Source organism: Maylandia zebra, linkage group LG7, assembly GCF_041146795.1.
Source record: "Maylandia zebra isolate NMK-2024a linkage group LG7, Mzebra_GT3a, whole genome shotgun sequence".
Taxonomy (NCBI): Eukaryota; Metazoa; Chordata; class Actinopteri; order Cichliformes; family Cichlidae; genus Maylandia; species Maylandia zebra.
The window spans coordinates 56,425,717-56,442,686 of record NC_135173.1 but is presented as its reverse complement, the minus strand read 5'-3'; the positions used below and the strand labels follow the sequence as shown (position 1 = coordinate 56,442,686).

General features: G+C 39.5%; 1 protein-coding gene across 2 annotated transcripts in view; it reads left to right on the top strand.

Annotated features, from left to right (window-relative positions):
- Nucleotides 1–6,548: 6,548 nt before the first annotated feature.
- Nucleotides 6,549–16,970, top strand: part of LOC101484099 (synaptic vesicle glycoprotein 2C) — a 78,806-nt gene continuing 68,384 nt past the window's right edge. The window contains exons 1-2 of one of the 2 annotated variants that reach the window (XM_004566875.3): nucleotides 6,549–6,916; nucleotides 15,335–16,227. In XM_004566875.3, coding sequence (XP_004566932.1) covers nucleotides 15,621–16,227 — 607 coding nt within the window. In that variant the 5' untranslated portion in view covers nucleotides 6,549–6,916; nucleotides 15,335–15,620. Of the gene's footprint in view, nucleotides 7,011–15,334; nucleotides 16,228–16,970 lie in introns of both variants that reach the window. The other variant, XM_004566876.3, reaches the window with a different exon arrangement.

The window sequence follows — 16,970 nt, the reverse complement described above, 5'->3', positions numbered from 1 at the left end:
TATGCGTCTGTCTATCTGCCATCATATGTGACCAACACCAACGTGGTGGTTTGTGTACTGTACTTTGGCTGGTACATGGATGCTTGTTTTATCAAGAAAATATTGCCAAGATGAAAGATACACTAAGGTGTGTGGAATTCAGAGTTTCAAGACCAGTTTGGTTTGAGCCATTAGCACTGAGAACTCAAGTGACACAGCATGTTGACATGGTGATGCTGCTTGTTTGATCCTCTCGAAATTGTCTCTGGATTCATTTCTTTTAACGCTGAAGCAGCTAATTACAAGATTACATTGCACAGAATCTTGGGCTGACAGAGTGAGGTCATAAGTATGAGTTGAAATTGATATGATGAAAAATGAGTCTGCAATGTGGTGTATGATCCAAAAAGACCAAGGACACCCGATTTTAATTTTAATAATGCAGCTTCATAGATTTCTTTCTGGGCACCCAAATAATACCCAAATTGGATGATTCTTGGCATCTTTCACCAAATTTGCTATATAGAAGCTCTGACTTAGAATTTTGTCAAGTTTTACAAATAACTCATGTCATATGAATCTGTGAGAGCCCTGTAAGACTTTTGAATTCGTACATATATTAACTAAGCTACATTTATTTGTGAACTGGAGGTGGTTAATCTGATTTTCTTGTAGGAGAATGTAGTTTTACACAGACTTGCTGTCCACATCTGCAATCTTGTTATTCTACCAGTACTTTATATTTGGTGGCATAGGACTGTTCTGTGACCATCCAGCTGTTGTGTGCTTGGTCATACAAGGAAATTGTTGACTTGGGCATTGAGATCTGCCCATTCGCTGGCTCATAATGCCTCTCTGGAATCCTAGAACTAATACTAGCTTAGTGAAGCTATGTTCTTAGACTTCAGACACCTTTATATCCTCTCTGTAGTGTCAAGCGCTTTGGGGTCCTTAGGGACTAAGTAAAGTGCTATACAAATACAGGCCATTTACCATCTCTAGATCTAAAAAAGAAATACAATCATGTCAAAAAAGAAGCTTTATGGGGATTTTATGCAGTCCTGTGAAAAACGAAAAAGAAGTTCAGAGCTAAGCAAATGCACTTGACTAACTGATTATGAGCAAGTGAATAAAGAAGCCTTTATAAAGGCAGACATTTTGGCAATTTGCTGGAGAGAACATGCAGTGCACGACTGTGCAATGCTCAAGGAAACTGCTAAAAGGCTAACAGCTACATTTCAGCCTCTACAGGCCTCAGTCAGAAAGTTAAATCCTTGATGGTAAAGCCATAGTAGAGCACTTGAAAGGAGTTATGGTTGGTATTACAATCAGTTTATTATTCACGCAGTGGCACACAGGACAGAAATCTCTTCATCTGTCCTCTTACTATTTCTCCATTCACTGTTTCCACCCACTCACCTCTCACCCTGCATATTAGCATTGTTTTTGATTGATCAATGACTTGGTGACGTTCATGAAAAGAAAAAGGGAACATAAGAGAAAAGGTGAGATGATAATCATGGTAAAATGTATGACTTTATATACCTACATGATGATTTCTGAACACAGCTCATGATGTTACTACAGCTGACAGGTGTTGTGTGTACATGTGTGTGTGTGTCTTGATATTAGATTTTTTTTATTTTTATTCACTTCAACCCTTACATTAAACAACAGCTGCTGGATAGAAATGCAAATGCATCTGCATTTTTATTTGACTAAGAGGGATGTCCTTCCAAGCTTCTTCCTTGCTCAATGAGATTTCTACCATAATGGTTATTTCTAAAAGCTGAGGAGAGGAGTGCTCATTCACTGAAGTTCATAATGGCCCTTCTCTAGCCGTGCAGAATAGGATGAGTTTTTGGGGATTGCTTATTCTCTCTGCCCAGACTTTTGCATTGAACTCTTTTACCCTCCAACGTTTTTTGGAGAATCATGAGTCACTGACACCTTTTAAAAGGAACAGATATAAAGACGCTGAGTGCAGACAGAGGAGGAGGAGTGGCACTTTCTGAAGAAGTGGGTATGCTCTGAACTCAAACCATGAATATTTTTGTTTTAGGCAGACCATCCAGGAAAGGATAAGTGTCCAGTGTTATAAACAGTGACACATAAGACTGCTCTTCCATTAAGTTCAATCAAGTTCCTCCAGTGAGGACATTTGTTGCATATTTTGCTCTCAGTATATGAAAATTGGACCATTCTCTCACCATGCAAGTCTGTGGACCATTTTTTTTTCTTTTATAAGCTTTCTCTTTGTAGACCTGATTTGAAAATCACAGTATAACCATGAATATGTCACAATTATAAGATTAAAAACATTAGGAAATTGTATTAGTCCTATAATGTCAACACCTGGCATATGTTGGTAATTTATAATTTTATAATTTATGAAGTCCAGCCCTTAAAAAGCGCTTTCAATATATTTTGAAGTTTTAGTTAAGGAGGACAACTGGGTGCCTAACAGATTTACCTAGATTGTTTGTCAACGTTCACACTGATAATCAAATAAAAATGCATACATTCATGCTGTTATTTAAAGTAAATGTAAAGTATGGGTAGGCAGCAGAGAATATTTCTTTTTCATTGCATTGCCAAGTTGTGACCCACCGTCTCTTCTGCTTGGTTTATCCTGATAGTCATACACTGGTCCAGTCACTAGTCCTTATGGCTAAATCCAACCAACAAGCCACTCAGAGGCGTTGGGTTCTTCATGTGCATCAGATGGAAGAAAGATATATGTAATTCCTGGATATGTATGTCATATAATACTGAGTGTAGACATGCAAAAAAGCTGTGCAAGCACATATAGACAAGCACACAGTGTGATTAAAATGTAAAGTAATGGAAAGTCAAGCAGACAATTATCTTATTTTAGCTCATATTAATTATTTATTTCCCTTTTCCTATTCCCTTACACATATGCCTTTGTTACTGTCTCTGTAATACAAAAAAATGAATAAACTAAAAATATAAGAAGTTATTGATTGCCTTAAATCTGTGACTTGGATTTTTATTACTTCAAAATGGCTCTTCTGCTTTATGCTGGGGCTAATGTAGCCAAGAGCCAGCTCCCTAAAACAAACAAACAAACAAACAAACAAACAAACAAACAAACAAACAAACAAACAAACAAACAAACAAACAAACAAACAAACAAACAAACAAACAAACAAACAAACCCTTGCAGCCATAAACACATATTCTTCATTAACCATTTGAACTGCAAAAGTTATTGATTACTCTAAATTATTCACCCAAGAAACACCAACATTTATTTAAATACACATTTTAAAACATAAAGAACTTATATGATAAATCATTTAAAAGTAACGTCTTTAATGATTTGAAAGAAAAAACATAGTAATCAAAAAGTGCAGTCAGCTGTGAAATATAGAAGCAAAAAAGGAAGAGACAAAACAACTTTTGCTGAATGAATAGATGTTATGCTGAAATCCAATATTCTTCTATTACATCTAAGATAAGACAGGAAACCACCAACATCTTTACCGTGTTGTCAAATGCATTTGCTTATTGAGTTACTCTGATGAGAAAACTCTATACATGAACCTGTGATATAAAAAATACCACACTATGAGACTTGATTTGTCATGTACTCTGTGCAGGTAGGAATGCTGAACCCAAAAGTGCAGACTAACGGAGGCAAAAAAGGTGAACTCAAAATACAGTTTTAATACTGGACACAAGGAAAACTAACTAAACTGAAGAATACAAATAAACTAAGGCAGACAGATGGAACACACAGTGAGGTATGATGCAAATCACAACATAGACCAAGAAAAACACAGGGTTTAAATACACAGAGGGAGCAAACAGGGAATGGGGGACAGGAGGGAAACACAGCTGGGACAAATCATGCCTAACAAGACAAGGGAAGCAATCTAAAAACACTGACGTGAGATACAGACTTTCAAAGTAAAACAGGAAACATAACACAGAGACACGGATTTGACGAGCAGACAGGGGCAGACGGAGCAACTATGGAACAAAGACAGAAACCAGAAGACTAAAAACTCTAACATTGAACCCAAAAGACTAGAAATGATAAATAATGACAAAATCAAAGTTAAATAATCATGCAAAACTTCAAAACTCTGGGTCAACGACCCAGGTATTCTAACATGATTAGCCTAACACATTCTGTTTGCAGGAGAAGCTTAATGTTCATCAATATAAGTGTAGTGTAGTGTACTTTAGTGTTGTAAGATAATTAGTGTTTAGTCTTTGAATTTTATTTGCTAGTGTCAAGGTAGCAATGGTCCTAATCATATATAAACTCTGTGGTATAAAACAGTCTTGAGTAACTGCTACGGGTGCTAACTATCTTCGGTTGCTTACTCTTGGCTTTGTGCAGGTAAATGTTGGTAACATAAAACCAGTTCTGTGTTTGTGTGCTTTGGTGTCTCTGTGGATGTTTTAAAAGCTTATCAAAGGAGAGGTGGTTTGTGTTGCCTCAACAGGAAGTTGTAAGTTTTGTTGTAGTCACCTGTTTTATATTGGCAAAAATTGAGAAGTTCTATGAAACTTTAACAACAGAATTTTTTTTTTTTGCTGAACCAAAGTACAGCTTGTGGCTTTGCAGAGCAACGCCACACTGAAACTGGTCTAGTTCTCATAGGAAAAATGAGATATGAATATAAATAGTCAGTCTGTTGAGAAGGTGAAATTGAGGTCTTTTATGTGATTTAATAGCAAGATGGAACAAACAAAGGTTCAGGCACCAGAAGATCTGTCCATGTGTTCACAAGATTTTTTTTGAAAAGGATGTGGAAAGATACTTTCCCATTTTGAGTGTGTATCAAAACCTTTAGAATGGCCTAAATATGCTTGAACATCATTGTTGCTATGTGTCCAGGAAAAGAACCCCCCAACAAGGTTGTTAAAACAGCCATTTGAATTTTTACTGAGGAATTTAGAAATTATGTTCCTGTGGCGGTTGATAAAGTAGCTCTCAGTGACAAACATGAAACTAAAAGCTATGTTTTCTCTCGTACTGTATTCTAAAATTAGCCAGAAAGGTTCTGTTTCTTCAAGGTCAATTATAAAAGCTCTGAATGCTAGCAGTGGGAACTCTGAATGATCTGTTTTTATGATAAAAAGCCAGGTGATTTCATAGCTGACTGTAATGCTCTTAATAAGAAACAAAATACTGTTAAGTTTGTGGGATTGATGGCTCCAGTGCAATGTCAGACACCCATGGTAGAAAGTAGTTTCATTTGTTCACCTTAGGCTATCTCTGTTAACATAATAACTGATCTAGTACAGGAAAAACTAGCCTCAGGTCAAGTGCTGGTGAAGGTGCTTTCAGAGGCACCTCAAAAAGGAATGCCTCCATGGCTAAGTAAAATTTCAGTATGGACCTAAGACAAGTAATTAAAGCCATGCAGCAACATATTAAACACTAACCTTGTGTTGTGGATGAAGTTATTTTCACAATCAAGCCTCCATCACCATGGCAAGATCAAAAAGATGGTCTTGTGTAGGGATGGGTATCGTTTAGGTTTCATCCGATACCGGTGCCAAACCAGAACTTTTGAAACGGTGCCGGTGCTTAAACGGTGCTTGAACCGGTGCTTAAAGAATGGAGAACACAAACTTTGTCCACAAACCTCTTATGTTTTTATTTGGAGCAGTCTCTTTTTTTCTGCAAAATGATAACCAAGTTAACCTTTTTTGTTGATACAACATACCTCCTTTGGTTGGAACCGGTGCTTAAACAATGCAAAACACAAACTTTGTCATAAAACCTCTCATGTTTAGCTCATGTTTAGCTCATGTTTGGGGTGAGGATGATCATGAGAAAGGTGGTCGATCAGACTAAAAGGACACAAGATGAGCTTGGTAATGATCTTAAGGCAGCTGGGACCACAAACACTAAGAACACCTTCTGTAAAACAACGCTGTGATGGACTGAAGCACCTGTTTGTCAGTGAACTTCTAAATTATTTAGCGAAGTTATTTTGGTCAGATGAAACCGAAATCAAGCTTTTTGGCATCAACTTAAGCCACCCTTTTGGAGAAAGAGAAATGGTGAGTATGAGCTAAAAAATACCATCCCCATGGTTAAGCACGGAGGTAGAAATATTATTCTTTGGTGCTGTCTCCAGACATCAGTCCAATAAATAAATAAATAAATAAATAAATGAAAATCGGTGGAGGGAGATGAGACCTGGAGGCTTCACAAAGTCATGTCAGAAAGGACCAAAAACTATCAGGAATTAAGGCAGTTATGTAGCCAAAACCAATAGTAACTATCAAGGTATGACTAATGAATTGGCTGGTGAGAGTATACTCATAATTTTCTCACATTTTACAGGTCAAGTCATGAAAAAAATAAACCTGGGGTGTATTTTGCAGTCTTAACAGAAGCTGCTTTTGTACATTAGCACTTCAGAGGATTTAGGCACTGCACAACTGTTTTTTAGTGAAGTTGCAGCTTTAACCAGCAGCTTCTTTTCAAACTTCTCCCCGGGAGCCAAATTTCAGCCCTCCCTTACTCTCATCTTACGTCTAAACCCAGCAGCTTGTGATTGTAGCACGTCACGGAACCTTCGCCGGATACGTACCGTGGACTATTATACGGAAATGCTCACTATTGTCCGTAGGATGCAAAGCCACTATTGATCTCAGTCTGCCTATTGCTCATGCACCCTCCCTCTCCCCCTCGCTCCCCATCACAGACACACACATACACTCACACACTCACTCACGCTTCCTACCTCCCATCAGCATCCCTGGGCTTTCTTGGACTGCAGCAGAGAAACCGCTGCATCGAAGAAGACAAGAGGAGAAAAAAAATAGAAAAAAGAAAAAAGAAAGAAAGAATTAATTCGTTGCTCACTACCTCCGTGTAGAGACGCAAATCAAGGAACGGACACTTCAGAGTCTTCGAGTTCGTTTCGATGCACTAGAAATTGTAAGCATTTATTCATTTGTCTCACTGAATATCAGCAACTATAAGTTCATCTCCTCCATCACCCACGCTTTAGTCTGGATAACTGTCATTAACGGTAAGAGGAAATTTCGTATTCACCTGCTGCTTAAAAAAATTGCAGTAGAAAAAATAAAATGCTCCGCGCTCATGATTGACGGGAAAGTTGGGCAACTTTCGAAGTCGTCCAGCGCGAGCATCTTAAGCTGTGCTTAGAATTAGAAATCCACACCACAGAACTGTGTTTGATCAGAGTAGCTCCTCATTTTCTTGATGATCAGAGCAGATTCTGAGGCGTGTGTCAGCTTTTGCCTGCTGCCAAAGTTTTATTGATTATTATTATTATTTTTAAATATATTTTTGTGTCTAGTCTTTTTTCATCGTGGAGCAATGCTGCGACTTTTTGCTATGCGTGTGTGTGTCCATGGAAAGGGTGATGGGGTAGGGGGTGCTACCATCCTGACGCGATCATTGGTCATAGAAAAAGCGAGTCGGTGCACGCACGGCGAGGCAACCCCGAGCTTCCCCCTCCGCTTAGCGCGCACGAGCAGCCGGAGTGAAATCTGCAGTAAGATGCGCACAGAGAGAGAGACGACGAGGGGAGGGGGGGAGATAGGTTCATCCATTAATCAGGAGTCAGTGCTCGATGCGGTGTGAGGAGAGCAATCTAACTGTACAGCGTAGTGCGACGTCGTCTCGCAAGGGAACATTGAAAGGACTGCCCGAAATCTAATTATGGGACGCCAGTTGCGTCAGAGGGCCGCGCGGTGATTGATGTTCCTTCCCGCTCGTGCTCTGCGCTATACTCACCCGGTGGCGCCGCCGCGTAGAAGCCGCAGTAGTAAAAACGCTGCAAGTGGAACAAAGAGGAAAGTGACAGATGAGTTTTGCATAAAGCTTTCCCAAACTTCCCCATTCATCCTTCTGGAAATTGTGACCAGGTGTTCGCTTCGAGGCAGTTCTCTTGACCGGATAAATGTTCCATTTGAATAGATATTTGTCAAACACCCAAGTCAGTAAATTGATGTTTGCCTTAGGCCCGTGTGCCTCCGTGTTTGGTTTAGCATGCGAGATGGCAATGAAAACATCCATTCATCTATTCACATTAGTCGTTTTCACTTCTTTGTTAATCTCAATTTTCATCTCTGTTTGAGGACAGTACGCACAAAGGAGGGTTTGGCTTGCATGTCTGCGGCACACGTCTCACAGATGGTGGGGGCAGAAAGTCAGGATACAATCTGTCAGGCGGTCACCAGCCTGTAGAGAGCAGGGCAGGTAACATCAAGCGATTCATATGTGGACATAAGTGAAGAATGTCTCCCTCAATTATTTAGTAGCGCTTCATGACTATGTCTTCTTTTAACTGGATTCAGTGTTCAGTATGCCAACAAAGGTGGGAGAGTCCTTTGTAAAATTCGCTTCATTTGCTGAGATCAGTGATGTGAAGCCACCTTCATGTCTTATGCTTCAGCAGCTCATCGTTTTACTGTGTGGAGGTTAATTGAAATCATAATGAGTTAAAATGTTTCCACCTGACCAAATGTTTTCTAGTATCCCTGGCCTAATTAATGTGTCACGTATAGGACAATGAATTTGTTTCATATAGCACAAGAAGGTACAACAGCAAGATACCAGGAAGAACTGGAGTGACTATAGAGATCTGACTTTATTCAGAAGCTGAGCTGAACAAACACACTCACACCCGGTCTGTTGCTTTGAACTTCACTGGCTTGTTGAAAGTGAATATTTAAGTTGGAAATTTTTTTCTGAGAGGCACTGTGCAATTTGCTGAGAACAAAATGATGCAACAGCAGTCATCATCCATCCACTGAGGGCTGGATTAAAAAATCCCACTAAAAAGTTAAAGGGTGTTCCAGTGTCCCCTTTTTGAGCAGCATAAGGAGAGAGACAAACAAATATAAAGTGGTGGATTCTGACATGTTGACAAAGCCTAAAAATACAGAAAGTTCAACTGAGCATTGCACTGATCATGACAACAGACACACACGATTCAAACTTCTACAGAGGGACCTCTACAGCAGCTGGCCAAGCTCCAGCAGTCAGTAAACCTTCACAACTGTCAACTGGCCTATTGGGATTCTGATCAAAGCAGTCAAGTGGGGTTTGCTTGTAAGTTTTTAGTTATTTCCACTCCCTCTGTGTTCTGTGGCAAATACTCACTTGTGGCCTCTAAAATTTGCTATGTAGTGGTTTGATCACACTACATCTTTTGTGTCAATTTTAGGGAAAACTACAACGGAAAGATATCCCTCTAACGTTCTATTAGAAAACAACCAGGTGTTAAATGTACACATAGATAAGAGGTGTGCTAGAACATGGCATAATGTTTCATAATTTTCTGAGATCAATAGGGATCGAAACGTTTTATACCTTCTTCTTTTTATGCTTTGGCGACAGTTGTGAGGTTTCCTTCAGGCTTTGCTAAGCTTCATACACCTTTCATGCAATACAGTTACAGTTTTTAATCTCTGTCTCCTACAGGCAGCAAATCCAAATTCAAGGCTTACTTTACCTACCCATCGTACCACTATAAAAGTACTCATATTGCATGTCTACATGTGGAACCACATGGGAGGTTCTGAAGTATTTCTGTCAAAATTTAAACTTCTCTTGTGAAGTATCTGCAGAGCTTGGCATGTTATTTCATTCACATGATGTGCATGAACAAATGTTCACTGCAGCCATCTGTGGGCACCGTAGAGAGCCTGTAGGGCTTTGCACATACCGCTTACACTCACATATTGTCAGCCAGCATGTCGCATGCACTCACTGGATCTTATGCTCAACAAAATGTTGCTGATTTTGATATTATCAACAATGAATTATAGTTTCAAATTGAATAATATACTGCTGAAAATAGCTTCTTCCTTTTACCTTGTGTCATAAGAATATGCCTTACTGAGTCTCATAGCAAGCACCTCCAAAGTGGACCTGTGTGTGCTTGCAGGCATCTAGTGTTTTCGTGCGTGTTTGCCAGTGATTAATGAATGTTGCTGGATGGCGTCAGCAGGCCATGACAGCTCGACTGCAAGGAAATCATTTCTTCACCCTCCGCGGACTGCTGATTCAGAACTTGCAGGAATTTTGCTGATTGCTAAAATCACAACATGAGAGTTGTTGTAATAATAACCCCAATAACTGCGTCACAGCAGAAGGCATGAGTCGCCATCAGAAAGAAAATAGAAGTGACCATAAGCGATATTAGCTGTTTATTGGAGGAAATGCCAAGGTTGTTGGTTGAAGTGTGGTGACTTATTGTATAACCATGGGTAATTTCTGACATCAGCAATATGTGTATGTGAGGAAATGGATTAAAGATTGCTTCAAAAAGAGACTGGACATTTGGACCGGACTTTTAAGAATTATCTCTGTAGCCCAAACTATATTGAAAGACTTCTAAATGTCAGCATTAATGGCCATTTGCATAAGGAGGAGAACGGTTAGCCTATCATGAATAATGAAATGTCAACAGAAGAGGCATACGTTTCATATTCTGCATTACCATCAAGATGATGACTTTGAAATTCTTGGCGCACTTGGATAAGCGAGATGAGAGATGGAAGAGGGAAAGAGAGGGAGAAAAAAGGAGGAGGTGAAGAGAGATTGAGAGCCAGAGCGAAAGGAAAGTAGAGATTAGCATGGAGACCAGGGAGTACACGCAGACCCAGGTGTCTGTTATACAAAATTATCCATTTCCCTCTTTTATAAAAAGTTCTCTGAGCATTGCTGGACAGTTAGTTGATTGGTTATTTTCTTCTTGACCATTGGGTGTGGAAACTCTCAGAGCATATCATGAGGTTTATCACACATTTAGACCTTTAGTCAGAGGCATCAAGTTCTCAGTTTGGAGGAGCAGTGTGGTTAAAAATGAGGGGAAGTTTGGAAGGAGGAATGTGCTTCTGTACTCACAGCGGTATGCTCAATGGAAGCTCTTTTGTGCATTATAAAAGCACAGAATGTCATATTTGACCAATAATGTTTGATGTATACTGTAAATCCGAGTGTTACTATGAAGTCCTTCACTATATAGTATCTTGTTTGATTTATATAGGGATCTTATATAAATAACTAAATATGTAGTTATTTAGTTATTAAACAGGATGCTAAGGTCTGACAAGATAATCTACGTAATCTGTTTCAAACCACATTGTGATCTGCCCCTAGATATTTCTAGTTATGGCTAAACTAGTTTTGTTATTTTGAAATGCACCATGCATCTACTACTTCAGTAGCTAGGTACATTAGTTTAGCTTGCCACCATCTTTTACCTCAGAAGTCAAATGTTGGAGCTGAGAACAACGTCAAGCCCGAGTTTGCAGTGTTCCAATAATAATAGTAAGAAAAAAAGCCAGTGTTTTGCTTGCATTATCAAGAGTACAATGCAGTATTTGTTTTTTGGGCTCAAAAAGAATGCTTCAGCAAGTTTATAGATAGAACCTGTCCAGTGCTCTGTATGTGGTGTGTTAAACAAGTTACTAATACACAGCAGTGGTAGTACAGTGTTTTGGTGGTAAGACCAACTTAATGGGGGCTTCTAGCTGAAAATTCTGACTGTGAATTTGGAATTTCCTGCTTCCCACCTCAAATGGGACAAATTACATTTACAAAAGTTCTCTCCAAAGACTAAAAATACATTGCTGATCCAGCGAGTAATGGATGTTTGGCCCAAACCAAATCGACTATCGATCTATAGGTTTGAATGACTATGTTGACTCAGGCTAAGTCTGGGTGATAGGTATGTTGGGACATTGAGTCTACATCTGGTCTACGTAATATTTGCCATAACACATGTCTACACAAAACAGTAACATACCTGAGCCTGAAACTGTGAGGACCGATTCATCAGATAGATTAGATATTCCAACATCTAACCTTGTAGAATTTTTCACTTCCCACTTCAGGTTGTAATCCATCTGTTTGTTTTTTACTGTAGGACACATGGAAGCAGTGTAAATTATGTAGTTGTCCTGTAGCCACAGAATTAGTGCTGTATCTTTGGGAATTGTTGGGGGGGGGGGGGGGGGGGGGGGGGGGGTAATCACCTGCCTGTGCACAAAGTTAGTTAGGGCACTTTCGCCACATCATTTGACTGCTGCATTGCACCAAAATCTGCTTCACGTCGTTGTGGAGCTCCGGCGCTTGTGTTCAAATGACAGAGTCCGACTGATGCTTTATCTAATGCTGCAGAGCAAAGGTGGTAGAAGCACAATACATCAACCTGCCATGGTCAATAGGGTACTTCACCCAGTCTTAACACATCACTGTATGCTTTCCACCCAAGAGATTTCACACAGAAATGCAGAAGTGTGTTAAGGTTTTCATCTGCTCTTAGACAAAATCATTTCACATTACTGTGTGACTGCAATGTATTGTCTTACTGATATGCGTACTAGAATCTACAAGGAAGTACTTACAACTTGCTTCTAATGCTTCTAATTAAAATAAAAAGAGTGTAGCCAGATAAATTACTCTTTCAGGTTGTTTGCGATTACTAGTATTTTTGTTAAGGAGATGCCAGTGACTGCTCTTTTTCTCGAGGCCAGCATTGAAGTTAAGAAAAATAAAGCAGTATTTGATTAATCGAGGATTTATTTACCATTAAACAAACTCAGTCGACGAGCCTTCTTTCTCACATACCTGGCTTGTCAAACACCACTTGACCATTTGTTCAGTGTGCACTCTACAGCATATAGTGATGCTAAAGTGGCTTTGGAATGGAAAGTGATGGCCCAGAGGCTTTCTCGTGTTTCTCTTGCAGCAGTGTTTGGGTACAGTGACTGCTGGGTGCTCATATGGCTTGGCCTTGTGGGTTGACAGGTCTTCTGAAATGCCCCACCAGTGTCATAGTACAGAGTCCCCTAAGGAGAGTCAGTCATACTAGCTGACATGTAATTCCAGCCTAGAAACATGAGCCAGAAACAAATCACATTTGACATAAAACAGAGCAGCAAAAGCCACATTTTCAAGGATGTATTATTTTTGAATGCATAACAGAAATACATATAGTTATGGATATCTTTTCAGAACAATAAAGTTTATTCTGACTTAACAAAAATGTAAACCGCATGTATAAAAACATATACTAAATACAAAGCAAACCTGACATACAGAACAGAAAACAATGCAACAGACGTGGTGCTGAAATGCAATATGCACTCAGCATTGTGAAATTATAATTCTAACATGTTAATGCCAACAAAACAAAACAGGCTTAAAAATAAATTTTTGATCAATCAAATCACAGCCTCTGTCAGTGCGCCCCAGGGCAGCTGTGGCTACAATGTAGCTTGCCATCGCCAGTGTGTGAATGACTGAATGTAGTGTGAAGCGCTTTGGGGTCCTTAGGGACTAAAAAAAGCGCTATACAAATGCAGGCCATTTACCATTTACAGCGCCATGCAAAGAAAGTATCAATAATGCTCAAGATATACATTAATCAGCCACCGCATTAAAGCCACTGACAGGTGCAGTGAATGAAATTGACAGTCTCATTTCAGTGCAGTGTTCTGCAGTGGAAACCTTGAGCTCCTGGATGCATGTAGATGTGCCAAATTCCACTTTGTCATATCCACACCCACTGAAATATTGTCGCAAATCAAGCCCACACCCATACGGCAGTGAGACTCTTTAATGACAGTGGCCTCTGTAAGGAGGGCAGTGCATACCAGCAAACTGCGAAATCTGCTCATAAATGGCTCGAGGAACATCACAAAGAGCCCAAGGCAATAACCTGGTGTTCAAATTCCCCCAGATTTCAGTCCACCCATGACATCCATGATGGAAAAGGTCTGCTGCTAGTAGCCAAGATTCTGACACACAAGGGAGTCATTCCATCTCAAATCATTTTTTTTTCATATTTTAACAAGCCAATTATCAGATATTTTTTATATATCTGTCCCAAGTTACAAACCCTGATTTATTTTGACGGTAAGAGTGACCAGTGAAAATTGGGCTTTTATCTTTAATAGTTTTTTAGATATTCATTCACATTCAATCTGTCCTCTGGCCATTTTTCAAAAAAGAAAAAAAATCTTAAAAACTATTTAATATATGAAAATAAAACTTCACATCAGTCATTTTATATAGTCAAACTTTGGGCCATAACATTTTTATGCAAATTGGAGATGTCCGAGCAATGCTGCATATAAATTTAATAAATTGTTTCACATTTTCTGAAATACGCAATATGGGCAAAAATATTGAGCCACATTTCTTAAGCTTTGAGTTCAGATGTATAAAATTAAGCACCTATGGACAGGCAGACTGCATGGCTTTGGTTTCAAAAAGCTCACCGAATTTGATTGTGGGATGCTGCCACTCCAACAAGTTAGTTTGTGACATGTCTTGGAAATATTTAGGAATTACATCAACATGGGCATGAAGTAGCAGGTCATGTAAAGTCACCAAGCACAGAGACATGCATAAATTCACCAACACAGCTGATTCACTCCAAAAATTCCTCTGGCATTAACGTCAGCACAACAGCTGGAAACTTCAACATACTTTCTATGGCCAAGCAAATCCTACAGGTGTAATGTGTATGTGGCCCTGTACTTTGTCATTTAGTGTAAGTGCAGGGACCACAAACACCTAGTTACAGTTTTCTAGCCACTGATGTCAACACATCATACTTCATGGGTTGGTCGTTAATTATGTTTAGACTACTGCTGTCATGCCATCAACAAACTAATAATGTGTGAACAGATCATGTCTGAGAACTGAGTACAAAGCACTATACAATATACTCTAGAAATACTTCAAGGACCTGAGTTGTAATTAAATGAAACTCTGACAGCAAGCATACCACTATACTTACTGTATTGCTTATTTGTGCACTTGCTTGGACATTGGTTTCTTGATGGGCTCATACAAATAGCTTTTTTTTTTTTTGCTATGTAGTTCAAACCATAAATAGGAGCATATTTCAGCCAGACTGAGAGTACAACAGTAGTGTAGGTTTGGGATATTTTGTATTCAGGAATATCAGAAAATTTGGCCAGTAACACTTTTACTTTATATTTTATCCATAGCTAGTCTACTGACTAATATTTATTTTATGCCAGTAGATTTATATTACAGCTATGTTTATGAGCATAACAGAACATGTCTAAGTCCCGGTATGTAGAGTTTCTTTAAATCATCAATGCTACTTTCAGCTAACAACTTCAAACCTGCAAAATTTGGCCTCTGTGACTTTTACTTCCTAGTACATCATTTTCATCTCATTAGTAGACTGCGCTTTCTGTCAACATCAGTGGGGAGTGTGGCTGTCTCTGTGTAAAAATTTTCTTTTGGAGTGTGCCAAGAAATACTGCAGGCAGGTATTTGTGACTGGCAGTCTTTAATCAAGCTAAACTTGCTTTTTTCTGTCTGTCCCTGCAGGTTTCCTCTCCTGAGTGGTCACTGGACTTTGAATCTTGCCAGTCTGAGATCAACTGTCTTCTCTTCAGCACTGTCTAGTTACTGCAATCCAATGGAATTAGACACCATTACTTAATTGCTAGTCTTCTGGCAGTTGGGTGGTATTTCAGGGGTAATAAATTAGCATAAATCTTGCTCTGTCTGGGAATAGAAGATAGAAAAACAACTAAGTAACTTATATTTATTGCAGCTGGTGGAATAAAAGTGGACTAAAGCTGAATTTAGTGCTTGTTACCCTCGTGCCAAGATGGAGGAAACGCATAACAACAGGACTTCCTTGGTCAGAGGTGCCAAGGACATCGCTAAGGAAGCCAAAAGGCAAGCTGCCAAAAATTTCAGCAAAGCTGTTGATCGAGCCTCTGATGAATACTCATCCCAGCGCAGCTACAATCGTTTCCAAAATGAGGATGAAGAAGAGAACAACTACAACAGTTATACTCAACAAGATGGTCTTTATGCCGACAATGCAACCAATGAAGAGGACGGGGCCTCTAGTGATGCCACGGAGGGTCACGATGATGAAGATGAGATCTATGAGGGGGAGTACCAAGGAGTGCCTGGATACAATGATGGGAAGCCACGGGATGGTCAGGTTGCTCTGGGCCAGCCAGTGTCTGACAGCCTAAAGAGCCGCAAGGAACTAGAAAATGAGAGACAAGCAGATGAGGAAGAGCTGGCCCAGCAGTACGAGTTGATCATGCAGGAGTGTGGCCATGGGAGATTCCAGTGGCAGCTGTTCTTTGTTCTAGGTCTGGCACTTATGTCCGATGGAGTGGAGGTGTTTGTAGTGGGCTTTGTCCTGCCCAGCGCTGAGACAGACATGTGTGTTCCCAACTCTGGTGCTGGATGGCTTGGTAAGGTTTTTTTCTTTGAAAAAGATGTTATATTAAGAAAAATATTACATTTTTGATATTATTCACTGAATGGTTTTGACGTCCAAAGAGTTTTCCTCGGTCTTCAAAGAAGTCTGCATTTTTTACAAAAATTACCTTGCAGAGTAAGAATATTACTGTTTCACCACTGATATCACCCTACCATCAATGAGGAACATGAAAAAGAGTTACCACAAAATGGAGATACTCAAATAAAATACATGTAAACATCAAGACTGAGCTTAAATATAGCTACACAATATGGACAAAGGTAATGGACAACTACAAAATGACAACTACAAGAGCTGCTCAGCCATGGAAACCCATGTTATGAAGCTCCAGTCATGCAGTGTTTGTGCTCATGCTAATGCCAGAGGAGGTTTGGGCCCATGCCGTTATTGAGTCAGCAGTGTTTTGAACAGTCGGGTTTACAGGAGCTCTGTTTATGTAGTCTGCCACTTCATGGCTGAGTTGCTGTAGGTGCTTCTCCTTACAGTTGATTGTAGAATAGCTAATAGGGAAGAAATATCACGAGATAACTTGTTGCAATAGTGTCATCTTATTAGAGTACCACACTCAATTTTAATGAGCTCTTTAGAACCATCAATTCTTTCACAAATGTTTGTAAAAGTAAACTGCATGGCTAGGAACTGGATTTTATACACCTATGGAAGTGGGACTACCTGAAATACCTGAAATAGGAGATTTACACCTAAATATCTAAT